Raw genomic sequence first — 26,025 nt, 5'->3', positions numbered from 1 at the left:
TCCAGCAGCTTATTGCACAGAACAATGCCATCAGTCAAACTTGGCCAATAATGCGAGTATCTGAGACCTCTGACCGCCACTTCACCTCCTTCAAACCCACAATCCGCTGCCTAAATGTCAACTAATGGATATAATTGGCGCGGCTGGGGCCCTCAGTGACATTCATTATTAAATCGCTGGCTCCTTGAAGTTCAGTTTGGATTTCGTTTTAATTGGAAATTCTTTTCACTCCTGACCGATTTCAGTAACCCGTAAGTTATAATAACATGCCGACCCATTTGGTAATTAGCACAGCAAAATGTTGCAAAAGTTTCGTTTGATGGGGATGAATGGGTTATGGGCAAGTATCCATGAATATTCATTTTACCATCACATATTCATTTTATATCACAATTCGGATTGAAGCTCACCTAAATTCCTTTAAAACTTAACTACACTAGTTCTCCTGAACCCCAAAATCCATGTAGCATCCAATAGAAGTGAATTTAAGATTTATTAAGGTTCTGCTTTTTCTAATCAGTGCATGTAAGTATGTAAGTAGGTCAGAGAATACATAATATGAGTATGATTTGAGTCATTTTGATTCACTTTCATTCATATATAGTACATTTGCACAGTTTCGTCATATACATATTTGCACTCAAAAAAAAACACGATGTTTCGGCTCACAGTCAAAGTAGACCTAGGAGAAGCACTGGCAGGTATCCTTCTTGCACTGGCCCACCCAGTGACCTTGGCGCTTGCAATAGCTGTGGCACTGGGGGTGGTGTGGGTGGTGGGGCGAGAGCTGGGCGCAGTGGGCGGGGTCCGGCTGGATGTGGCGCACCTTGATCGAGACTATGCCCAGTGGCTTGTCGGTGGCGTCCTCCTCCCCGAAATCGATGTCCAGTTCGTTGGCATCGGGTGCGGGAATATCGGGATCATTCGCCTCCACGGGATTCGCCCGACCTTGGCCAAGGAACAGACCGATGGTGAGGATCAGGCAGAGCAGCAGGGCGGGGCTTATTGCGCTCATCTCGGTGGAAAACAAGCAACTGACGCCGTTCCGTTCCCAAGATTTCGATTCGAGCTTCCACTTCCAGTGCTCCAATGCCGCCTTATCAGTTTCACTTCCCGCTCAAGGTCACAGAGCCCAGCTCTGAGTATCTGTCCATTTGCGATTGCGCCTCGGTTTGACTCAAGTTTCAGATTGGATCCGCTTGAGTTCAGAGCATTTCTGCGACTTAACTCTAGACGAGCCAACAAATCTTAGGTTAGAGAACCTTCCAAGTACAATCGGTAAAGAGTCGCCTCAATCAATTAAATTTATAATAATTAATAAAAAACTAGACAGATTTCTACAGTCGAGTGTATCGACTATCAGATACCCATTGCTTGGCTTAAGAGCGTACGCGGACAAATGGAGATATGCTAGTAATAGCGCCATCTAGCGGCTGCTACATTTTTTGCTTATGTTAACATTTAAGCTTTAGATTTTATACTGTTGATGTTGAAAAAAGAACAACAGTTTTAAAAACTACGAGCGACAACTATCTAGCTTCCGATCTTGTCCGATTTCTAAGTTTTTACGGACGGACAAACGGACGGACATGTCCATATCGACTCGGCTAGTGAATCTGATTAATATTAAATATTCTGAATAAGGTCGATTATGGGCTTCTTCAACATGTCACATATTTTCCAACGAATAAATATTAAAGGTTATTCAAGAGCTGTTTGAGTTTGATTTACTTGGAACCACCTCGAATCAGCAGCATTGGCCACTCCCTTATTTATTGGAAAAGTGTACTTTTTCGCCAAAATGTAATGCGTTATTTTTGTGGGAAACGGCTACAATTTCGCTGATTTTCTGCGTTTTTGTACACAAAATAACAAATGTTGAGCGAACGATTTACGCGGAAATTTGATTTTTATGTTCGTGGAGCTGGTATCCCTGTTCCCTTTCTGCCTTCTGCTTTCTGCTTTCACATTTCTCCTTTCTCCCTGCCGCTGTCATTTCGCTGGCTCGCTTTCGCCAGAAGTTAGTAAAATTGATGGGCAACGGACAGGCAGTTAAAGCCACATAAAAACACCATTTCTGGGGTAATTTTTGGCGCACCCGCCAGCATACATGAGAGCTCCTTCCTACTCGAGTCGAGTCTCATTTGTTTTAAAATGCAAAAACCATAAAAATAATCATGATAATATTACACAATAATAATAATAATAATAATAATTACGGCGCTCAAATGTAATACACAGGGAACAGCTGCCAAGAGGCAACCCCTACCCACCGATTTTCCCATTTTCGCAGCCTTTTACCCACACCCATGGGAAAAGTCAATGAAACCGAGAGGAGTGAAGATGTTAACATCCGGAAGACGAAGTCCACATACCCTGTAGAATACGGTCGTACCACCCAGCTGTCATCGTAGTGATGAAATACATATGCAAATGTGGACAAAGCTGGCTTGAAAGTGCTTTTCAGCCTATTGTTATGCAACAAATGCCAGCCAGAAAGAAAGGAATCGACGGACTAGTTGGCAAAACCCGGCATAAATCTCATGCAGTTGACTGAATAACGAAGAAGCAGCAGGAGAAAGTTTTCTCTAAACGCTTAAATTTCATTGCTGCAAATGAAGCGCAATAAGTAGAGCAACAACAAAAGCCAAGTGGGCGGGTTTTTCGTTTTTCTTCGTTTTTTGTGGGTGGTGGTTATCAGGTTTAAGCGAATCGAAGAAAACAGGTGGAAAAATACGGCAAAGAAACAATTTCTGTTGTGCTTAACTTGTTGATGGCCGGGAGAAACATTTTGTCAGTGGCAAAAGTTTCATTTCTTTCCTTCTTTTTCCTTTTAATTAAAAAAGTTTCCGCCTCCTTCCGCTCCTCATATTGTTGTGGTTGGTTGCCCGGTGCTTAGAGGCCCAAGTTCTTCGATGGAATCAAATTCCCATATGGAATTTGGTGTTTCTCGAAAGAGATTGATTCCCTCGGCGGGAATTCAATCAAGTCTAATGTGATCAAATGTAACGCCACCTTGCCATTTAAATAAGTGATCTGAAGCTTACTAGAATAAACTAGAATATTTTAATTAATTAACATTAGTGTGTGTGTGTTATTCTAATTTACCGCCAATATAAAAATGGGGCAGAGTTTACGAATTGATCTGTGCCTACAAGCTAACACGAATCTGCAAGATATGCCTATGAAATCAAAAAGCGATGCCATCATTTCCAGAAATAATGCAATAAATCGTTTGTATTTTAATTCTCTCAGTGTAACGAGTTAATCACGGGCAAACGCTACTCGCTACAGCGAATCACTACTTTCCGAAATAAGCAAATAATTTTCAAACGAGTATACATTTCGATAAACCACAAAAGCTTAAAGCTTCTCTCAATGACAGGTGTCTTAAAGTGTGGTAATCAGCCATATTTAAGATTTTGCAGGCTGTCTTAATAAAATAATTATTAATTATTGTTTCGAAACGAATTAATTTGAATCAAAAAGAAACAAGGAATGAAGCTTGATAAGTTCTGTCAATATATATATGAATAACGAATAAAATCAAAGGACAACAAAGGTATATATATTTTTTTATTTTTAAGTAGAAATGGACGGACAGACTGACAAGCGGACAGCCGGAAACGGATATATATCGATATATCGAGTCGGCTGTCAGCACTGAGTAAACTTCTGACTGAACTCAGTAAATCCTTTGCAAGGGTATAATTAAATAAATAATAAAACGAATAATGGAGTCATAAAATACTTAAAAACTAAGATTCTTTACAAATGAGCTGATAATGATTATTTAGTCTAAATGGCACCAAGGAACCATCGTTGGATATTCATAATGACGAAGGTGAAGCACAAATGTTTAGCATTATCTTGAGCATAAAAATTCAAATAGTTTCCATGCTACGAGCGAAAAAAATTTAATTGTATAGAAAAGTGTTTTGGATTTAAACCACAAGCTCTTATACACATGTTTCGTCTCACAGATGACTTTGCCCGAGAGACTGGAGTTCTTCGATATGTTTCCGGGGGATCCTTGTGAGGAGCCGTATTGGAACGCTTGTCAACTAATTGGGTTACACTCGGAACTACACAGCGATTATGGCGTCTTGTGGGTAATATCTATGGCACCCAATACATCCTTCCCGCTTCCGTTGCTCCTCCTCCTTGTTGAACACTCACACGTACACGGGTTGTGGGACGGGGTGAATTCTGATGACATCCTCGAACAACTACATGAGTTCGCAATTAATTTCTCAGTGCGATTTCTCTCCGAGAACGTCTTAAAACTAAACTGCCATCAAACCGTTTGCAAACACTTAAGCAAACTGTGTCCGAATGGCACGATGCTGGAGAAACCATTCCTAATGTCTGAATAGATGATTCCCAGTCTCTCGCATATATTGTAATAAGAAGGATGTCATTTGGGTGATCAAATGGAGGAGAATGGTTTCCCCATATAGTTTTCCTATATAAGGTACAGATACCTAGAAAAAGAACTGAATAAATATTCGAAACTGCCTGTTCGTTGGTAACTCTGATGTGATGATGGAGTGCAATTTTTGTCGGGACATGCGTGACTATAAATCGATTTGATTTGGTCACTGCAGCCGCAGTAACTTGTACTTATATACACAAATTCAATGAAAGCCATGTTCTTTGATTTACTAACAACAGGCCTTGTAATCGAATCAAATAACATTCAAGTACGAATTTGATTTCCAGAAATCGGCTTCTGTGCCTAACTTTGTTTTCTGTTGCTGCTCCAATTATTTTCCAGTCAAATTTATTGATATCTGTTTTACACTACTGCACACATATAGCATTTAATACATTTTACTAATGATGCCGGTGTATTTCCATTAATAACTCGTTCATTATTGAAAGCAAACATGCGAATGTTTTGAAGCTGAAAACTGAAAGTCTTGTAAATCAATGATTGTAAATCAAGAGCGTTAGGCAAGTCAATATTAAAGATTGAAATATAACATGATCACTGGTTTCAGATCATATTTTCTCTACTCTTAAGCTAAAGTAAATATCTTAAGATTTCAGATTTCACATAGATGCATCTCAAAATGAAATGAAATTAAGCAGAAAGGGCATAATGACTCCTGCTTGGCGATGTTTTAAGAACCCACTTTCAGTTGCCATAGAACCTGGAACCATGCATTCCATATCATCTGTCACAAGTTGCAACTCGATACGGAATAGCTTGCGTCTTATAATTGGTCGGGGAGAACAAGTGAGTCGTTTATTGGAAAGTTGTGTGATGTTGCGCTTGATTTGTGAAGTGAGCACGGAAATCAAGGAAGGTGGCAGTTTGTAATCTGGCTCACGTTTCGTGTAATTAAAACTTAAGGAGGACTCCAAGGATCTGAGTGTCTTGGGGCACAATTGCAACGTGCTGGCGGCTGACTGCGGCAGACAGATCAAAAAGTTGGCCAAGATTCCTCGCGGCTGCCACTTCTCTTTTTTTCCGTAATTTTTTAATTTCCTTTCGCAGTGGCTTAACCCGCAACGGAAGGAAAGTTTTCAGCCCAAGACATTGCCGCACATAAATCAGTCAGTGCGTAGCCACCTGCTGGTTGTGGAGATGTGCCAACTGACGGACATCCAGACATCCGGACAACCAGACACCCGGACAGCCGGACAGCCGGACAGATGAGCCAGGGCAAAGTTCGCAGATTAATTTGAATAGTTCTCGGATTCAATTTGTTAACCACTAACAAACACGGCAGCTCCTACTGGCGGACACGCCATAAATCCTGCCACCAGGTACTTCCGCCAAATCAGGGCCACTGAGTACCAACGAAGTGAAGCTGAAGGACTGAAGGACTATAACCATCCGAAGTTCATGCTATACTATTTGTGTACTAGAGCCTGTACCTGCAGTGATTTTGGCCCCATAGCCCCTGCCCCAACTTCTTGTGTGATGCGCTTTAGGGCAGTTATTGTTGGCTAAGCAGCTCATTACTCATACGCACTGTTGCCAGCAATCGAAATTTGTACTTCCTCGTAGGCGGAGTAGTAACAATGATTATATTTAAAACTATTTATTTCATTTACTATTATTTCCTACTATTTGGATTCCCAGCAGTGCACTTTAAGATCTCAATTTCATTAGCAGTAGTAGTGTGGTACCCATGAAACATCTTAAAGCTGCGAGGCGGAAGGCAGTCGACCATGTCGACGAAGGACACGAGTCACACGGCCAGCCGAGTCCGCATCCTGAATGGCCAGCTCCATGTGCTCCATGTGCTCCATGTGCTGCTTGTGTGTGGTCGGCCTGTGATTAAAATGATATTTTCAGACAATGTCAAACAGCGTGTTACTAATGGGTCTATGGGTTGTCCGAAATGTCTGTTATTACTTGATAAATCTTGTCGGTCACACATTTTGGCAGGGCACAATGGCCGGCACACACGGATGGCCGTGTCCTTGTCCGTTTGTTTTATGCAAATCCTTCGGCCTGCCCGTCTGCAGTCAGCTCTAATGACAAATGGGTCAAAAATTTGCGGCTAATGACACAAATATGCTGGTCTTGGCCTATAAATTCTATGCATAAATAAGGCGCAGGGCGACCTTCGCAAAAAAGGGGCGACTCCTTATGATTGAAGACCTGCGACCGAGAGAGAACCTCGTGTGTGTCCTCGCCCATTAATCAATGGGCAAATAAACATAAAATCTGCGTAAATTGACATTTGGCCATCGACCGGCGATTTGCATCCTTTCCACACGCAGCCTTCAAGCTGGGAAGGTGGAATATTGTTAATGGTTATGAGTTCAAATTTGAGGGTATGTAATGGGGAAGCATGCAAAATTGAAACAGGTGCACAATCGCATGCGAATCTATAGACTTTTAAGGCATGTGCATATTTTGTATAATTTAATGGATATTATTATTATATTATTATTTATTATTAATTAATCTATCTAAAGTGACGATTAACTATAAATACCACTGGATGAATCTCATTATGGCATAATACTAAAAGATTTACTCGCCCTATTTGAAGACTTTTTCGGTTGCGGGGCAAATGTAATAATAAACTCGCAACTTATTACCGCGAAAGGTGCGCAATGGCTGAGGAGGAGGAAGTTGGCCATATTTGCACTTTCTCAGGGATGTCCAGGATGCTGCGGATGTTGGGCATGTTGGTGATGTCCAGGATGTTTACTTAGGACCTTCCTGGCCGGAAGATGGGAGTGGGTGCGAGGACAGGCCCACTTCAGCTGATCCCGCATTTGCTGACGGCGGGGCATAAATCGCGAATAGCTTTTCCTTTTATGGCCGCCGCTGTCGAGGCAAAAGCAGCAGTTGATGAATAAGATGGTTGGCCTGGAGGGGAAGGGAATGTATTTCGCAATTTTTGATTAAGTCGGCATCACCTGAATCGCCGCAGCACCTGAAATGCCTCTAATTCCTTTGATACCGCTTTGCCGGCTAATTAGCAAACTTAAACTGACAACATCTTTGGCCAAGTTCCATAAACTTCGGCTCTTCTGGTCGAAAGCCGTTTATACACAGATTTGAAATACCCCGAAAAATCCAAGAACTTGCACACACATATCACATGCTAATGCCCTTGATGTCCTGCAAAGGACGTGGGATTATCAAGGCGAAGCCGCAAAAAACTTGCCCGAACAAACCTCCTCCTGCCATGTCCTTAATCTGAGCAGTCAAAGTAGCGGAAGAGTCCTGCGACATCGAAATCGACATCGAAAAACAAAAAAACAAAAAAAAAAAAAATAAACAAAAGGCCAAAAAAACGAGCTGAGATGAGATGCTAAACAAAACAGAAAGGCAAGCAAAACAATGTGGCTATTTGGAGCAGCACGAGTATCTTCCATCTGTGTGGGCCTGGTCCAAAAACTTTGATTGTGGTTCGAGTTGTAAGCGTATTTGAATTTCCTGCTCCTGCCATGGTACGGGTCCTGGTCCTGGGCTCCTCCTGCTCCCCTCCGGTTTTGCCCAAAAACTATCCAACTGGAGAGTGGCCAGTGTAATGAAGACAAATAAAAGCAATTCCTGATGGCCTGACTCCGTGACTCCAGTCACCCGTCACCCATCACCTGATATCACGGCTGCTGCATATTTGCTTAGGCTTCCACCCGGAATCAGTGTCCTGTGTTCCCACTCCTGATCCTAGTTCAGCGGATGTGTCCACTCGAATCGATATCTGTGCTGTTTACACTGGAGCCCTTGAATAATGACACTTGATACAAAAGCAGCATATTATTTACCAAATTATGTGTTATTTGTTTATGCTCTTGAAGAACAAAATCCATTGCAACGCTCAATCAGACAGCTACTTATAGGGTTGAACAAAATTTGAAAAAAAAAAACAGTAAGAATATATAGAGATATTTATTAGTTACATTTATGTACGTGGAGCTCATTCAGTGTTAATTTCCACCTTTAGATATTGAAATATTCCAAGTTCAATAAAGTTTCATTGCATAAATGTGTCTATAAAAGTAACATAATTATTCGTAAACTATAATTCTCCTTTTCTATAAGTTGCAGCCATCTTATTTTCAGCTTCATCCAAAATGAGAAGAAACGACTTACAGAAAATATTAGTTTAGATTGCAGAGATGTTTGCTCCATTGTACCTCACTGCCGTTTTAATTATAAAACATTTATAATGTATTCAAACTTTTTAAACAACAATGCTGGAGCTCTACTTCCTCGAGAAAAGACTAGAAGAAACAAAAAAGAAAAAGAAAGGAAGAGGACATTTCGGGGAAAAATGAGTGGAGATGGCATTTCGTTTTCATTTCCTCTTTTTTTCCGACTTCTTGACAATTTATGAACTAACATTTGTCTTCTGTTTTGGTTTATCTTGGACATGTGCATTATGAATGTTGCCTGAAACTCGCTTCTTCCTCGCCTACGCAATTCACGTCTACTTCCGTTTCCGGCTTCTTGCTACTTCAAAAGATAATTTTTATTTATGCCCGCTGATGTGATAAGCCATTTATGCGATTGAGTTTTATTGCCATTTGTAAAACACTTTATCGAAAAATGAGGCAATCTGCTTATCAACATTTGCTTGTTAATTAATAATTTATTATATATTTCTTAGCGCCCTAAAAAATGGTAGACAGCACGATAAAATGTGTAGTGACAGATACTGAATACGATTTAGATAGACTTACCTATAAGATGAATAGCCTTTTTCGAACGCAGATATTTGTTGCTTAGGGTCGCAAAGTGACTCTCTTATTTGGCAGCCAGAAATGTTTAATATAGTATGGTATAATCCCAGTCCTTTGCTGAAACTTGTCTCCAAATTGAAGGAAACAAATCAAATTTATGAACTCCCACAGCCGCAAGTCCCAGTCGAGTGGCAATTTATTAGCTTTCAGTCGATGTTATTTTCGTTGGCTCAGCCATTTCCATTTGCATTTCCAGTTCTGCCCCCATTACAGTATTCCAGCTTTTCAGTTATCAGTTTTTCGTTTTCAGTTTTCCGTTTTCAGCTTTCAGTTTTCAGCTTTCCCAAAGCGTCATTCATTTTATGCACGCATTTTTCATTGCACATGTTTAGCAAAGCAATCGAATGCAAACAAACTCCGTGGCTCGGCTATATCCTATATACTCGCACATACATATATATGTACATATATAGACGGGTAGGAACATCGGCATTGCGAAATGCTGGAGACACTGCACAGCGCCAGAACGTGATTCTCATTTTGATTTCGATTTGCATTCCGCCCCTGCATTCCCCTTCGCATGTTTGTTTGTTGTAATTGCAATTGATTTGGCTTACTCCTGCCGGCGACGCGAACCTGCGAGACTTGCCATCTTGGCTAGATTAATATTTACCTAGTCCGTCCTCACAGGCTCCAATCCACTCTACTCCACGACACTCTTCTCCCTTCCCAAATGCGTACTTTTCCAAAGGACGTGGAATGAAGTCATAGTGCAGGTCCTCCACTCGAGGAGGTCAGAATCGAAGTGGGCAAAGGGACAAAGTCGCAAATCGATTACAGCTCTTAAAGATTGACGGAATATGGAAAGGATATATAGTATATATCACTTTTGCATTAATGGAACGTGTAAAACGATGTTTAAATGATATACACTATGTATGGAGTCCAAATCCATGTCGGATGCAAGTCTTATATCGTATAGAAATTTCTGCGGTACTCTCATTGAGTATTAATGTTTCATATTGCATGTACAATTTTGTACCTATGAAAAAGTGACCAAGAAAGTCTATACACTCTATATAAATCGAACTGAGTTTTGCAATAGCAAAAATGAAAATATGTTAATCATTTTGTAGTTTTATAATAGGTAAAGTAACAATAAAACAAACACATTTTGTATTCATTGCAGATTTACTTTGAAATTGTATAATCCAGTGTTGTAAGCCTTTCTTGTACTAGATGTCAACTATAGGGTTGCACTTATGTACGTACATTTGTATTCGTACTATGTACGTACATTTCATAGCTGATCTCGAGAACTTAGATTTGGGTATTAAAACCAATGGTTTGCAGTGGTACAAATGAGGCTATGGGATATTTCTTGCAGTGTCCTGGCAAGCCAAATAGTTGCCAACAATGCAAATAGGATTTGTATTTGTTTGCCTTTTGGCTGAGCATCGTCGTATCCTGAGCCCCTCGGCTGCCTCCTTTGGTGAACTGCAGCTGGCCAAGTCCAGAAGATGGCAGATGGAATCTTCTTGACTCTCGACTCTGCTCCGGAAAAGAGAGTGTTGGACAAACAAATTGTTTGTCGGCAGCAGGGGGAGCGCTAATTTGATGTGCTACACAGCCGGCATTAAAGTATCGGTATCTTTCCAAAGCAGCAAGGCAGGACGACTGCTTGTGGTCCTGTTTGGCATTCGCAATCCCATGTGTGTGTGTGTGTGTGTGTGCGTGTGGGCAACTGTGGATGTGAGCGTGAGTGGGCAAATATTTGGTCACATGCGGCGTATGAGTAATGCGATGATGGAGTGCGATGGGAGTTTCCCCAGCCGCTTACTTCGGCTCCGCAAAGAGTTATTGCAAATAAGTGTAGCATACTCTGCGGCACTTGTGGTTTGCCTGTCTGTGTGCGTCGGTGTGCGTCTGTGTGCGACCGTGTGAGCTGCTTGTGCCTGCAAGTGTGAGTGATTGCTTCGGTGGCCTGAGACAAATGGGCTTTGAATCGCGAGCGATTATTAAGCAGCTAACCGCAAAGTCAGCCGCCAAAAGTGGCAAAGTAATTAAAATTTTCACTGCTGCTGGGCTGAGAGGGCGAAGGGGAGGGCAGCAGGTGAAAATATCCTTGACAGTTGGCGCCCGAAAATTAGGTAATAATTAGGATTTACTACAATCAAATTGCCTATGTATTGTCAAATAGTACGTAATAATACTGTTACATAATAATATGATTAATCAGCAGACTGCCGTGGTTACATAATGGTTATATAGTATCGATTCGGCTGTGGTTGCCAAGTGGATTCGACGTGAGTTCGGTTTTGACAAGCGATTAATTTGTAAACAATATTTTTCGTAGTGTAAAGGGTATACTAGATTCGTTGAAAAGTATGTAACAGGCAGAAGGAAGCGATTCTCTAGCTGAATTTTATTTTTTCAGTCTGCGGATGATATGAGCTCTGTTGTTTTTCAATTAGGAAACAATAGATAACGCTGGAAACGAACAAATCGAGTAACAGATACCCTTTTCTCAGCTGGTGGGAGTTAAGCTAAGACAAGATTCCAATATTTCGCGGCATATCGATACAAGTTGGCAAGAAACGAGAAAATTTAAATAAATTTTAATGTTGCAGTCGTGGCCGTTTTCTTTTTTTTTTTTTGATTTGTCGGCGTTGTAAAAATAATGTGGTCATATCGATAGGAATTTGCAATACATATCACGGTGAATGAAAATTAGGGCGGATTGTCGGAGTAAGATTAGGCGTGGCAAACTTGCGTCAAGGTATATAGAATTACTTAATCCTAAGTCTATGGCCTCCATAGTTCCCAAGACCTCGACTGATCACTTGATTTTGGAAGCCCCTATGAAGGTCAGATGATCATATCATTGTACTTATTCCAACGTGGCATATGATATTACAGATTTTCAGGACATCATTATGGAGTGAAGAGAAACAAGTTGCTGGACAGCTTTCCAATTTCTCATCGAGACTGAGGATGATTGGGAAGCAGAGCCGCCAGAACTATTCTTCGATCCTCAAGGGTGCTGCAATATATAGTACTCTAATGTATAACCATTCTACAATAATACATTTCTGGCGCACATAAGTTACATATAATTTCATAAATAAAAAAAAACATTTCATGGCTAGTTTTTATAAAAAAATCTTCTATAATGATGTTGAGCTAATATGCTTTTTATTTTTATTATTATACGAAAAGACGATTTTCAACAGAATTCCTAATGAGCTGCAGACGCAGCTCATTCTCGCTTCGTCGATCCTGCTACTTTATGATCTTTTGGACGATGATTGGGTTTCGGTCACTGAATCCAACGAAGACATCTCCAGTTGACCAAAAACTCGATGAAGGCCATCCGGGTCAACAAAGGGTGCCAGCGAGGCACGTGAGCTAGGCTGCTAGAATGTTAGACTGTCCTGATCCTTTAGTGTGCGGGTAATGACGAAACTCTGGGTGCGCGAGCTTAAGGTTTTGGGTTATTTTCCAGCTGCAAGTGTCAATGCTTAAGCACGACTGACTGAGCCATTTTGCATTTTTTTCCCAAAATACCAATGTATTATGGTCACACTATGTTATCGAATAGTCTTAGTGTTAGCGCATAAATAAATATATTGGCATTCCTAAATGGTTCGTTAATTAGCACATTCTCTTTTTCCTTTTTGTTTACATTCAAATTGGTTTGCTTTATTATCCTTGAGCCTTTTATTATGGAGAGAACGCTTTTGACTCTATAATATATATAAAATAATAATTTCTTTCTAATATAGAAAAAGCAATCAGTCTTTTAACTGAGAGACAAGTTTCGAGATTAGTCAAATTGCTCAAATGATGTAAATATGGCAATATTTTCCACACTTTGTATATTTGAGCTTTCTTAATTTCAAAGGAACCATTCAAAATCCACATTGATTTTCGATCAAGTTGGCGGGCAAATTGCTTTCACTTGTGATTACGTTTCGCTGTGAATGAATTGACTGAGTTCACTTTCTTTCACTACTTTACTGAGAAACAAGCTTCAGTGCTCAACGGAATTAAAAAATGGCAGAGAAATTGAAAGAGGATGCAACCCAAACTGGAAACAAGGACTTCTTGGTGACGGACGATCCTGAGCAGCCGAGTGAGTCGCCCACCCAGAAGGAACCGCCCACCCAGAAGGAATCGCCCACCCAGGAGGAATCGACCACCCAGAAGGAGGGTTCGCAGTCCGCAGATGCCGAGGAAGAATACTTTAGAACAGTGAGCGGGCCCATCGATGAGGACATAAAGGAGCTGGAAGAGATGATTGCCCTGAATGAGGAGGAATGTAATAGGCAGTTATTCAATCGTCTCCTGAATATAATCGGAGTTGAAATAGAAAAAAATCTACATTTGCAGAAGAAGTAGTAAATGCGATTTCTGTTAACCTACTCCAAAAATAACTATGAATTATCGAATGGTCTTAGTGTTGACGCATAAATATAATTATAATAATAATAATTAATAATTTGTTATTATCTATTTCGAGAAATGAAAAGGGGATTGATTTTTCTGTAGTGATTTCAAACGATTATTGTTTATTTATGTTAGCGAACGAGATTCTCCATCGATGCGCGCATGCAAATGTTACGAAAAACAGTGTTAATAAGCGACTAAATTGCGCGGGAGAACTAGGAAGAGAGTAAGCCCGTGTTTAGTTCCAATTAATAAAATTTACAAAAAAAAATAAAAATGTTACGAAAGCCAGTGTTAATGAGCGACTTAATTGCAGAGCGCACAGCAGGACGCTAAGCCAAAGGTGCAAGCGCGAGAGAACTAGTAAGAGGGTTAGTTCTTGATATAATATTATAGTAATATTATATATAATTATAATAATATAGTATAATTACTATATTGCCTTCGAGTTCAGTTCTATTCAAGGGACGATTTTCGAATTTCATTCAGCAGAGTGAGCATGGTGTACGCTCCCTTAATCACCTGCAATAAATCGCAGATAAGGAGGGTAACAGTTGGCTTTGTACAGCACTTACCACCATGAAGGTCTTCATGCTGATGGGCACAATAACGCCGGCGACCAGGATCAGTGGATTCTGGCAGCGTGCGAGCATCAGGAGCAGGAGTCTCCGAAAGTGTACCGACTGGGACAGCCAGTTGCAGCTGTAGACAGCGGTCAGGAGGCTCTCCCCCTCCTTGCAAAGTAGCTCCGCCGTGTAGCAGAGAAGGAGCGTCTCCGTGGTCAGGGCCACCAGGAGGAACAACATGTTCATGAACCTCATGATCCCGACGTTCCCGAAGAGTAGAAAGTAGCAGATTGTGCACTGCGCACACGCCGTGCTGAAGAACTGCAGAAAGCCGGTCATCGAAAGGGATCTCTCCAGTGACTTGAAGAGGCTGCACTTGAGGAAAAAGGTATAATAATCTTCAATGACAATGAAGATGTGTGTGGCACCCCAAAATGTGTGTGTACATACGCCTTTTGCTGGAGAGATCGGAAAATTGGGTACATCGTGCAGTCTTACCGATAAATGGTGTCAAGGTCAAAGCTCCCGAAATGCTTTAAAAGTTCTTGCATTGGGAGATGAGATTTCCCCACACTCACCGCAAAATGATCTGGTGGTCGTGGATGTACCCAACCAGAATGGCCTGCATCCGAACCGCCGGGAGTGGCGTGCCATATCGCAGTTTGGAGACCCGCAGGGCGAGCGCCTTGGTGTGGGCACTGACCAGGATGAGGTAGGTGCCCGGATAGGTGCACAGATTGAGGACAGCTGTCGCATTCGCCATGATGGCGGTCGTGTGCAGCATGGCGGTGGACAGGTAGGAGGAGGAGCTGTCCCTCCAGTTCCAGGGAATCCAGGTGGGGTACATCAGTGTGGGCTCGCTGGCCACGGCCATGTAAACGATGCCAACAGTGACGGTGCACACAATGCCGCGCAAAATGGTGCGGAATATGAACTCGGCCTGCTCGATGCCGGCCACAATGATCCGGCGTTCGTCGGCGCAGCCCAGCCGCCTGTCCAAGTGACGGAGCACCCGGTGGCTGCGGATCATCTCGCCGCGCATCCGGCCGACATTGATCAGCTTCAGCATGTAGAGCGTGTGCGGCATGGCCACGCAGAGGCTCTCGCAGAAGGTCTCCAGCGAGTTGGACTGCAGGAGGTTGACCGAAAAGGACAGCCAGATGCAGATGTGGAAGGTTACGTTCCACACCATGGAGTACGCCGTGTAGTGGCGACCCCAGACGGTCCTCTTGCCCGGCGGATGCACTCCGATAATCCTAAAGATGCGCCAGTGGTTAACCAGAGCCCTCGTTGAATCCACCTTCGCCATGTCCATGGATGTCCGCTTCTTTGAATCAGCTCTCCGTGCTCCGTCCTTTTTATAATAATCCAATCAGCCACCTATGCCGCAAATTATGCAAATTGCTGCAAATTAGACCGAAAAAGTTCGATTTTGAACCTACCAGCAATTACAATGACAATCATTTTTCGCAAATCAATCGCCGCCTTATCATCATTAGAGCCACTTAGATTCCTGGAAAACGAAATGGGAATGGTTTTTTATATTACATTTTTTTTTAATTTAAATTAAATTGTTTAATCTAAAGCGTTGTGTCCAACGGCGTGAAAGGTTGGTCGGTTTGTGGGCGTAGCAATTTTAGGATAGGAATTTAAAAGACTAACAAAAATAGGAAATAATATCAAATTATTTTTCAAAAGTGTGAGCGTGGCAGTTTCGGGCTGTTTGTGGCCGTTGGAGTGGGCGTGGCAATATGGGTAAACAAACTTGCGCTGCGTCTATCTCTCTAGAATCTGAATGATTAATCTCAACCGCGATAAAAATCGCTCCTGAGATCGAAACGTTTATACGGACAGACGGAGGGCCAGATCGAATCCGCTATTGATCCTGATCAAGAATATATACGTGTAATTACTTGCATTATTCTCTTTGTAGTAAGCATTGTCAATGCTGTGAGCTGCACATGTGTTGCACTGTTTGGGAACGAGACATCCTCTATGCTCGCGAACAAGGCGTCCTTTATCTTTGACCGCCGCTTCAAATGTGAGGAGCTTATTCTTATTGCTTACAAAATTGGATAGCGATACCCGCCAAGATTGGGCTAAATGAACAGAATCTGAGGAAAAAGGTGTGACCATCCACCGATTTCGGAAATTTCTCACATCACGCTGCGATACGTTAAAGGCTTTTTAACTTAGCGCGACGAATCCAAGCTCGATGCGCAGCTACAACGCACCACGCAGACGACACACATCCCCGACGGGAAGAGCAAAGTGCACATCGTGCCAGAAGAATCACCAACTTTTTAGGTGTACTCGACATTGCATCTCGACGGGAATTCTCCGAAGCTTTCCAGCTCATATGGTGGGCAACTGTACCTCACGGCATACTTGTCGGATCTGCCGCCGCAAGCATCATACTTTGGTTCATGGAAACTACTTTGACACAGCGAGTGTTAATCAGTTGCAAGCCATGGTCCAAGGTTTCTGGAAACGGTGGCACTGGAATAGCTGACATCTCTTCAGGAACGTACAAAATGACGTTTGGAAACCGGCAATCTGAGGATCGACACACTGGAAGTACTCAAGGAGCCGGGTCGGAACGGTGAAGACTTCTCATATAAACGCCCTATTGCCAAAATTGCAGCGCTGTCTCTGTGCCGAATAACTGTTTAAGGGACATAACACCCTGTATGCGCGCGGACAAGGCACCCCTTATCTTTTGTTTACATTACATTGCTTTGACCCTAACTGTCCTAACTGTCACTTAACATCTTAAGCTAGCATAATCGTATGGCGTGTGCAGAGCCGAAGCTTTAGTTTAGTCACATTTTGCCACTCAATAAATACGTACATAAATAATCATTTCAAGCGGCTGAAATTAACCAACAACATAAACTAAACAGTAACTGGCGGTTTTTATTTGTAAGCAATTAGTATACAGCTGTTTCGATACAAGTCTTACAAATTCAAGGCTATCTGCATTTTTAAATGTTTTTCTTTCTTTTGCATGTTGCCTGCAAATGTTGAATCTGACCTGCAATCATTTTGTCGTTAACTCATCGACTTTTCCAAGTTAGAATGGTTCAGTTTCCCAATCTTCTGTTGTCTGAAAAGATACGTAGTATGTATGATTGAATCTGTGTAGAATGAACACGATTGATCGTGAGACTTGTTTACCTCCTCTGAGGACGTTTCTTCCTGGCGCTCCAGCTTCTGCCGCTTAGGCAGCGGTTTCCCATCTGGATTTCGCTCTAGTATTGTAGTTAGAAGCCCAGTTAGGTCCTCCACGGGAAGCCTTCGCTTCCTTGACTCCAGTACTCTGATGAAACCATCAACTTTAAGTCAGAACTCTCACCACTAATCACTTGAACTCACTCGCACAGCAAATCGCAGTTGTGGCCGGTCAACATCTCATTTAGGCGCACGTTGTCATCATTGACAGGTTCCGTCTGGGTAGACTTATTCCCTGTCTTGGATGGCGAAGTCTTAGTCTGGGTAGACTGATTGCCCATCCCCCGATTAAATCCACGCGGTAACTGAGGCTGCACCAAATTCGGGAAATTCCGGAGAAAATAGGAATCGGTTTCGTTGTTCGGATCCGACATCTTGAAGTTCCGTTGTGACATGAAAATGGTTTCTCCGGTACGGGTTCTAGATTTGCACTGAATTCTATAGGGACGGAGTAAATGTCAAAAGTAGGCAGGGCTACCGAATGCAGGGTTGCATTAAATAAATATGCAAAAGTGAATTATATTATATAATTATTATATTATATTAATTATATTTAAGTTATATTTATCCCACTCGTCTGTAGCTGAGTTAAAGAAAAATTTGAATGTTTTTTTTTTGTAAATGCAATGAAAAAGTTATAATTAAATGCTAAGATGACTAGTTGCTAAATATAATCTAAAAAATCCATCCTTGCTGACGTCATCGACGACTACAATGTGCAGGCTGCCCTTGGACACTGGATCTACAATACTTGCCATCAGCGAACATATCAGCTTTTCCTTTGGCGACCCAACGTTCTGCCCACCAGGAGCAGTCGATGTCATCGTTGGATCGGATCAGCTCCGGTCTCTGTACACAGGAGAACAGAAATACTTTGGTAACGACTTTGCTATCGCTCTCAATACTGTTTTTGTTTGGTTTATTGCAGGTTTTTATTCCGCCTGCGATGATCACCATACTACTGCTGTTACTCATCGCGCGGACCTAGACACAATGGTTCGTTCATTCATGGAGATGGACAGCATTCAATCCAACCAGGCTCTCTTGGACGCTAACGATCCTACAGAGCGTCATTTTGCTGCCACCCATAAGCGCTCGACGGTCGGGGTTTATGTCGTCGAGTGCCCTTTCTAAGAGACGGCACCGCCTATTGAATCGACCTTGCCACAGGCCATCAATCGCCTGTTCTCGCTGGAACGCAAATTTCCTCGGTCTCCCGAATTGAAGCAGCAGTACGAAGCTTTCCTGGACGACTACTTCCAACGTGGACACATGGAGCAACTGACATCGGCTCTGGTCGATGTGTTCCCAGATACTGGACAGCCTGACTACCAAATGTCTTGTAGTTTTTGATGGATCTGGAAAGGAAAGCTCTGGAATACCGCCCAATGAAAGACTTCATATTGGTCAACCGATTCGAGGCGATCTTCTTGGCGTTTGTCTACGTTTCCAGCAGCACCAATATGTTCTGTGCGTAGACATAGAGAAGATGTTTCGCGGAATTCAAATCTTCAAGCCGAACACCAATTTTCAGCGCATTGTTTGGCCCAAGACTGAGAATGAACCTCTGCTTCATTTTCGCCTAATGACGGTGACTTACGGATTGGCACCGTTTCCTTTTTTGGCTGTTCGAGTCCTTAAGCAACTCGGCCACGATCATCGCCAAGAGTACCCTGCAGCAGTCCACGCACTTCTGCACGATGCCTATGTGGACGATATTCCAACAGGGTACAACACCTTCGAGGACCTTATGATTGTAAAGGATGAGCTTATTGGACTCTTAGACAAAGGCAAATTCAAACTACGCAAATGGAGATCCAAAATTTGGCGTCTTCTGAAATCATTGCCTAAAGAAGATAGATGCCAATGCCAAGTCCCACGGTATATTGCGTCACCATTTCGAGACGATCAGCTGCACGGATTCGCCGACGCATCCACACACGAATATGGCGACTACCGGTCTACGCTCGAGTTGCAGTTGGATGCAGTTTTCGAGTCACCCTTGTTGCCGCCAAAACTCGGGTGGTTCCGATCAAGCCCGTATCGATTCCAGGTTTGGAGCTAAATGCTGCCTTACTGCTCTCTCGATTGCTTACTCTTGTCCAAACAATTCACTAACAATTCCTCTTTTCAGCTGCTGGACAGATTCAGAAAATGTGCTACACTGGCTTTCAGCTCCCTCACGACGTTGGAACACCTACGTCTGCAACCGAACGGCTGAGTTGCTGAGCGACTTTCCCCGCAACTGCTGCTGACAATCTTACTGATTGTGCTTCTCGAGGACTTCATCCGTCAAAGCTTCTGGAGCAGCGACTGTGGTGGAAAGGTCCGTCTTGGCTGGGTACACCGAGTGGCCAACGTATCTCCAAGTTTCGATGTCAACACGTAGGATCGAACAGTAAAGCCCACAACTCTACATAACTTTACTCAACCTGGACGTGTCTTATAAGGATATCTAGTTATTGCTTTCGCTTCATTCACACTCTTCGATTGCACCAAAGGAATTCTTCACCATTCCTCACTTCTGAAGAGCTGCTGGCCGCACAACGCGGCTCATTCGACATGTGTAAAAGAAATTCGTTGCCAGAGAATATTCCCAGCTAAAGAATCGACGCCATCTTAACCCTAAATCGCATCTAATCCGGTTCTCTCCCTTCCAGGTTGATTTTGGAATAATGCGAATCGGTGGGAGAATCGAGCAATCTACGCTTAACTTCAATGCCAAGCACCCTATTCGGATACCCGAGGATTCGTTACTAGCTGGACTACTCGTTCTACATTTTCATGTCTCCCATCTTCACACTGGAGTTGATGCAAAGCTTACTAATCTCCATCAGCAGTACTGGATTCTGGGAGCTCGCAAACTCATCGGAAAGGTGTTTGCATGTAAGCTGAGATATACTTATATCGGCTATAGCTACTGGGGCTTCCAGCCGGACTTCTTTAGTATTTACCTGATTATTGGGTTACAAATTTATTTGCAAAACAGTGTGCTAGTTGTATTACGAAGGAGTGTTTACAGCAGATGGATTATGTTGGTTTTTTTCAGAAATTTAAGTATATGTTGGAGACTTTCAGGTGTGGGGGTTTTAAAGTTGTCTGTAAATTAGGAATTCGAGTTGCTGGAATCTATGTGATTAGAGGGCGATGCAATCGTCTAGGATGTGGGGCATTGTCATGGTGTCAATATTGCAGAAACGGCATTGGCTAGAAGAATCTGGCTATGGTATCTGCCGCTGGATAAGCATTTAATGAATGCAATTAGAAAGAGAATAACTGAGAAAGCAGATCCTTGTGGAAGTGGGTGGACTTTTGAGAGTTTCTCAATTACATGTCCTCTGATTTTCCTGATGGTCATGAAATTTGAGATATATATCCGTGAGTTGTTTGATGATTGTGTGCACCCCCACTTTCTCAAAGGCTTTTGCAAAGTAAAGAAAGGGAAAGGGCTTTGTTAATGAGAGCGTATACATACAGTAGACAATCCATAACAGATTTTCCCTTCTTGAAAGCAAGTTTTTGACTATTAAGTAGTTTCTTATTTGTGACAAACCACCATGGTCTCATCGAGATTATGGTCACGCACACACTTTGGAACATTTTTTAATTTTTTTCTCATTTTATTCCCCAAAATCTATCAATATCCCAGAAAAATGAAATTTCGCGTTCGCATTCACACTAGCTGAATAACGGGTATCTGATAGTCGGGGAACTCGACTATAGCATTCTCTCTTGATTAATTTTGCAGACGTGCCCTTTTTTTTGCGATGTAAAAATAATTTGGTCATATCGATAGGAATTTGCAATACATATCACGGTGAATGAAAATTAGGGCGGATTGTCGGAGTAAGATTAGGCGTGGCAAGCTTGCGTCAACGTATATAGAATTGCTTAATCCTAAGTCTATGGCCTCCATAGTTCCCAAGACCTCGACTGATCACTTGATTTTGGAAGCCCCTATGAAGGTCAGATAATCATATCATTGTACTTATTCCAACGTGGCAGATTATATTATAGATTTTCAGGACATCATTATGGAGTGAAGAGAAACAAGTTGCTGGACAGCTTTCCAATTTCAGCTGCAGACGCAGCTCATTCTCGCTTCGTCGATCCTGCTACTTTATGATCTTTTGGACGATGATTGGGTTTCGGTCACTGAATCCAACGAAGACATCTCCAGTTGACCAAAAACTCGATGAAGGCCATCCGGGTCAACAAAGGGTGCCAGCGAGGCACGTGAGCTAGGCTGCTAGAATGCTAGACTGTCCTGATCCTTTAGTGTGCGGGCAAAGGCTTCTAAGTTTATGTTCTAGGTGACCCAGCACCTGTGGATTCCGTGACATCTGAACGACTGCAACCTCCAGAAACAACCCAGCCTAACTGAGTCTGTTGCATTATCGGCAATCCCGACAGAAGCTTGGCGCCAATCAGTAAATCTATGCGTTGAGAACGACGAAACTGTGGGTTCGCGAGCTTAAGGTTTTGGCAAAGACACTAGAATAACAAGATGCGTAACGGCCATACATTCGTTTGGCACTATGCAGCCACTTTTTTGGTGAAGGCCAAATTTGCTCTCTTTCCGCTCGCTCACGTTGAGAGCGTAAGAAATATAAAAATAGAATTTGCTTGCTTGTGTGAGTAAAAACAAGAGACGAGAACGCGTATATGTGTGCGTGTTGTGCTAGAAGACGATTTTCGGGCCGAAATCAATTCTGATCGAAGAAACGAATTTACATATTTGGAGTTGTGGCCAATTTCGTAGCAATATGATGAAATAAAATATAAATTCCCTGACTATTATAATAATTATTATAATAATAATTAAAGCAAATACAAAGGAAATTATTATAACTACTGTAATTTGAAACATAAATTTTCCAAAAAGAAGACATAACATTGAGAAATAAATATTTCATAAAAATAATAATTATTTTTTAATTTTATAAAAAAATAATAATTTTATTAATAAATAATAAAAATAATAATTTTATTAATAAATAATAAAAATAATAATATTTCATAATAATATTTCATAATAAAAATAAAAATAATAATACGTAGTAGAAAATAAAAATTAATAAAATAAATAAAAATATGAAAACAGTTCGTTGCAAAAGTCAAATCGTCAGGCACGAAGTGCGGACACAAGCACTCAACAATCATTGCCTTATTAATTTTTCTCACGCCGCAAGCTGAATACCCTAATGACAAGTATTCTAATATAAAGTCATTTTCGAAATTTATTTTGTGATGTACATAGATTCGTCTATTACTATTTCTAAGCTTTATTTAAATAATAATAACGTTGAGGCAATGCAAAACAAGAATTTTTCGCATGGTGCCAATTGATAAAAAATAATATAGATTTAAAGTCAACGAACTTCTAAGGTGAAGGGCATATTTTGTCAAATTTACAATACATGAGCATACGTGTGCACACATACAGTTGTATGCTATCACTGTATGCGTAGAAAAGAACTGTTTGCTGTAGCGCTCTCCGCTCTTTCTCTCTCGAACAAAAACTCAAGAGAGCCTGGAGCCACCTCTAGAGCCACGGCCAAAAAATCGCGTGCCAAAAATTTGTATGGCCGTTACGCATCTTGTTATTCTAGTGTCTTTGGTTTTGGGTTATGTTCAGCTGCAAGTGTCAATGCTTAAGCACGACTGACTTTCAATAATATTGGAGGCTATTGGAGTAATGTATCTACTGACGAACCATCTGTCTCAAAGCTCCCGCCATCTTAAGATGAAGCTGATTCGCGAATCGCGATGTTATAAGGTGCAGTTGAGATCCACAATCGAACAGAGCACGGCATGGATCGAAGATTACTGGACGGTTCCTCACTAATACGGTGGCAGTGGCTAGTGCACAACATCATTACCAAGATTCTGGGCAAGAAGAGCAGCAGACGTTCCTGGCAATGCTGAGGGTTCTACGGCATGATGTGAGTCAGAATCAAACGTTTCTCCAGGCTGTGATCCTTCATGTGGTGAAGGCGAGGCCAAGTGTGGAGCTTAGATTCGAAAGCACGGCAATTGCTGGAGTTGCACACCTCCGTGGAAGACCAGTCCTGATACAATTTATGCATAGTGCAAGCCATTTTGCATTTTTTTCCCAAAATACCAATGTATTATGGTCACACTATGTTATCGAATAGTCTTAGTGTTAGCGCATAAATAAATATATTGGCATTCCTAAATGGTTCGTTAATTAGCACATTCTCTTTTTTCCTTTTTGTTTTACCTCCAAATTGGTTTGCTTTATTATCCTCGCGCTTTTTATTATGGAGAGACCGCTTTTGACACTATAATATATACAAGACAATCATGTCTTTCTAATATAGAATAAACAATCAGTCTTTTAACTGAGAGACAAGTTTCGAGATTGGTCAAATTGCTCAAAAGATGTAAATATGGCAATATTTTCCACACTTTGTATATTTGAGCTTTCTTAATTTCAAAGGAACCATTAAAAATCCACATTGATTTTCGATCAAGTTGGCGGGCAAATTGCTTTCACTTGTGATTACGTTTCGCTGTGAATGAATTGACTGAGTTCACTTTCTTTCACTACTTTGCTGAGAAACAAGCTTCAGTGCTCAACGGAATTAAAAAATGGCAGAGAAATTGAAAGAGGATGCAACCCAAACTGGAAACAAGGACTTCTTGGTGACGGACGATCCTGAGCAGCCGAGTGAGTCGCCCACCCAGAAGGAACCGCCCACCCAGAAGGAATCGCCCACCCAGGAGGAATCGACCACCCAGAAGGAGGGTTCGCAGTCCGCAGATGCCGAGGAAGAATACTTTAGAAAAGTGAGCGGGCCCATCGATGATGACATAAAACACCTGGAAGAGATGATTGCCCTGAATGAGGAGGAATGTAATAAGCAGTTATTCAATCGTCTCCTGAATATAATCGGAGTTGAAATAGAAAAAAATCTACATTTGCAGAAGAAGTAGTATATGCGATTTCTGTTAACCTACTCAAAAAATAACTATGAATTATCGAATGGTCTTAGTGTTGACGCATAAATATATTATGACCATCTGATCTGAATTGGAGCTTTAATTAGCAAATTTTATCTTTTGCATTTTCTTGTTACTTCCAAATTCGGTGCGGGTATAAAATATTACAAGCGTCAATCGAATCTTTCAAATAATTAAAGATCATCTGGCATGGTAGATGACTCTGCTGGGCTCTTTTATTTTCATACCCGTAGAATAAAGGGATACACTGATACACTCTCTCGACAACCGAGTTCGTCTTTGATATCCATCCTGATCCTGAATACATCGATGACAACGACAGGATTTTCAAGGAACCAAATTCCGGTGTAACGGAAAAGGTGGGAGTCGGCGGGAACCGAAATAGAATCTTTGAGAAAGGAGCGCCAAAGCGTCGATGAGGCTATAAAGGACATGGACAGACTAATTTAACAGACGGAGAGAGTAGCAATAGACTACTCTTTCTTCGCTGCGTCAAGGAGGCGATAAGGCTACATTTGCGGGACATGTAACATATGAGACTTATGTTAGCCTATTTCCAAAATACTAATGGGCACACTATATTATCGACAATAAGACAATGGAATACGTAGAATAATTCCAATTCCAATTCTACAATAGAATTAGAATAACTTATTTTTCACACGTCGCAAGCTGAATACTCTAATGACAATTGTTCTATTACAAAGTAATTTTTGAAAATTTGTTTCTGATATTCTAAACATAGATTCGGCTATTATTTCTATGCTATATTCAAATAATTATAACGTTAAGGCAATGCAAAACGAGAACATTTTACATGGTGCCAATTGATCAAAAATAATATAGATTTAAAGTCTGAGAACTTGTACATTGTATCAAATGTACAAAGCATGAGTATACGTGAGCACACATACAGTTGTCGGCTTTCACTGTATGCGTAGAAGAGAGCTGCTGGCTGTAAAGCTCTCCGCTCTCTGGATCTTGGACAAAAATTCGTTGGAGCCTGGAACCAACTCAAAAATATCGTATGGCGTTACTGACATCCTGCTATTCTAGTGTCTTTGATCGAAATGGTTCGTTAATCAGCATATTCTCTGTTTTGCCTTTTTTTGTTACATCCAAATTGGTTTGGTTTGTTATCCTGGCGCTTCTTATTATGGAGAAGAGACCAGTTCTGGACCTATGAAATATAAAAATTTAATCCAAGGGCAACATTTGCAGGACACGTAGTATATTTCTGTTAGCGATTTCTGTTAACCTATTCCCAAATAAAAATAATAATATTAATAATTATAATAAATATGCTTATTTGCTAGTTTCGAGCAATAAAATGAAAAGGCGATTGATTTTTATGTTGTGATTACTAACGATTATTGTTTATTTATTTTAGCGAACGAGATTCTCCATCTATGCGCGCATGCAAATGTTACGAAAGCCAGTGTTAATAAGCGAGAACTAGTAAGAGAGTTAGTCCTGGAAGGGGGATGGGGGATATCTTAGATGCACACTCAGCTTCTCTGCCTAGATAACGAAGATAATGCTGCACAGCTGGTCCGTCCGTCCATCCGTCCGTAGGAACGCTGTGATCTCCGAAATTATAATACCTACAAAGTTGAGACTTGAGATATAA

General features: G+C 41.5%; 5 protein-coding genes across 5 annotated transcripts; 2 read left to right on the top strand and 3 right to left on the bottom strand.

The window, feature by feature from the left end:
- Positions 1 to 480: 480 nt before the first annotated feature.
- Positions 481 to 1,043, bottom strand: LOC117147303. Its single transcript, XM_033314149.1, has one exon. It carries the CDS (start codon positions 1,013 to 1,015, stop codon positions 683 to 685), a length of 333 nt encoding a protein of 110 aa, XP_033170040.1. The 5' UTR covers positions 1,016 to 1,043; the 3' UTR covers positions 481 to 682.
- Positions 1,044 to 13,189: 12,146 nt separating this feature from the next.
- LOC117148118 lies at positions 13,190 to 13,624 on the top strand. The gene has a single exon (XM_033315337.1). It carries the CDS (start codon positions 13,219 to 13,221, stop codon positions 13,561 to 13,563), a length of 345 nt encoding a protein of 114 aa, XP_033171228.1. The 5' UTR covers positions 13,190 to 13,218; the 3' UTR covers positions 13,564 to 13,624.
- Positions 13,625 to 14,067: 443 nt separating this feature from the next.
- Positions 14,068 to 15,492, bottom strand: LOC117148004 (putative odorant receptor 19b). The gene is made up of 3 exons (XM_033315163.1): positions 14,756 to 15,492; positions 14,187 to 14,547; positions 14,068 to 14,133 (listed from the first exon to the last, which is right to left on the bottom strand). Exons 1-3 carry the CDS (start codon positions 15,490 to 15,492, stop codon positions 14,068 to 14,070), a joined length of 1,164 nt encoding a protein of 387 aa, XP_033171054.1.
- Positions 15,493 to 17,200: 1,708 nt separating this feature from the next.
- LOC117147329 lies at positions 17,201 to 17,826 on the bottom strand. Its single transcript, XM_033314183.1, has 3 exons — positions 17,553 to 17,826; positions 17,355 to 17,496; positions 17,201 to 17,283 (listed from the first exon to the last, which is right to left on the bottom strand). Exons 1-3 carry the CDS (start codon positions 17,801 to 17,803, stop codon positions 17,251 to 17,253), a joined length of 426 nt encoding a protein of 141 aa, XP_033170074.1. The 5' UTR covers positions 17,804 to 17,826; the 3' UTR covers positions 17,201 to 17,250.
- Positions 17,827 to 23,994: 6,168 nt separating this feature from the next.
- On the top strand, positions 23,995 to 24,465 carry LOC117147330. The gene has a single exon (XM_033314184.1). The coding sequence runs from the start codon at positions 24,024 to 24,026 to the stop codon at positions 24,366 to 24,368; it is 345 nt and encodes a 114-aa protein (XP_033170075.1). The 5' UTR covers positions 23,995 to 24,023; the 3' UTR covers positions 24,369 to 24,465.
- The last annotated feature ends 1,560 nt before the right edge of the window (positions 24,466 to 26,025 follow it).

This window comes from Drosophila mauritiana, chromosome X (assembly GCF_004382145.1).
Source record: "Drosophila mauritiana strain mau12 chromosome X, ASM438214v1, whole genome shotgun sequence".
Taxonomy (NCBI): domain Eukaryota; kingdom Metazoa; phylum Arthropoda; class Insecta; order Diptera; family Drosophilidae; genus Drosophila; species Drosophila mauritiana.
Note: the sequence above shows the minus strand (reverse complement) of the source record. Positions and strands in the feature narration are given on the sequence as shown.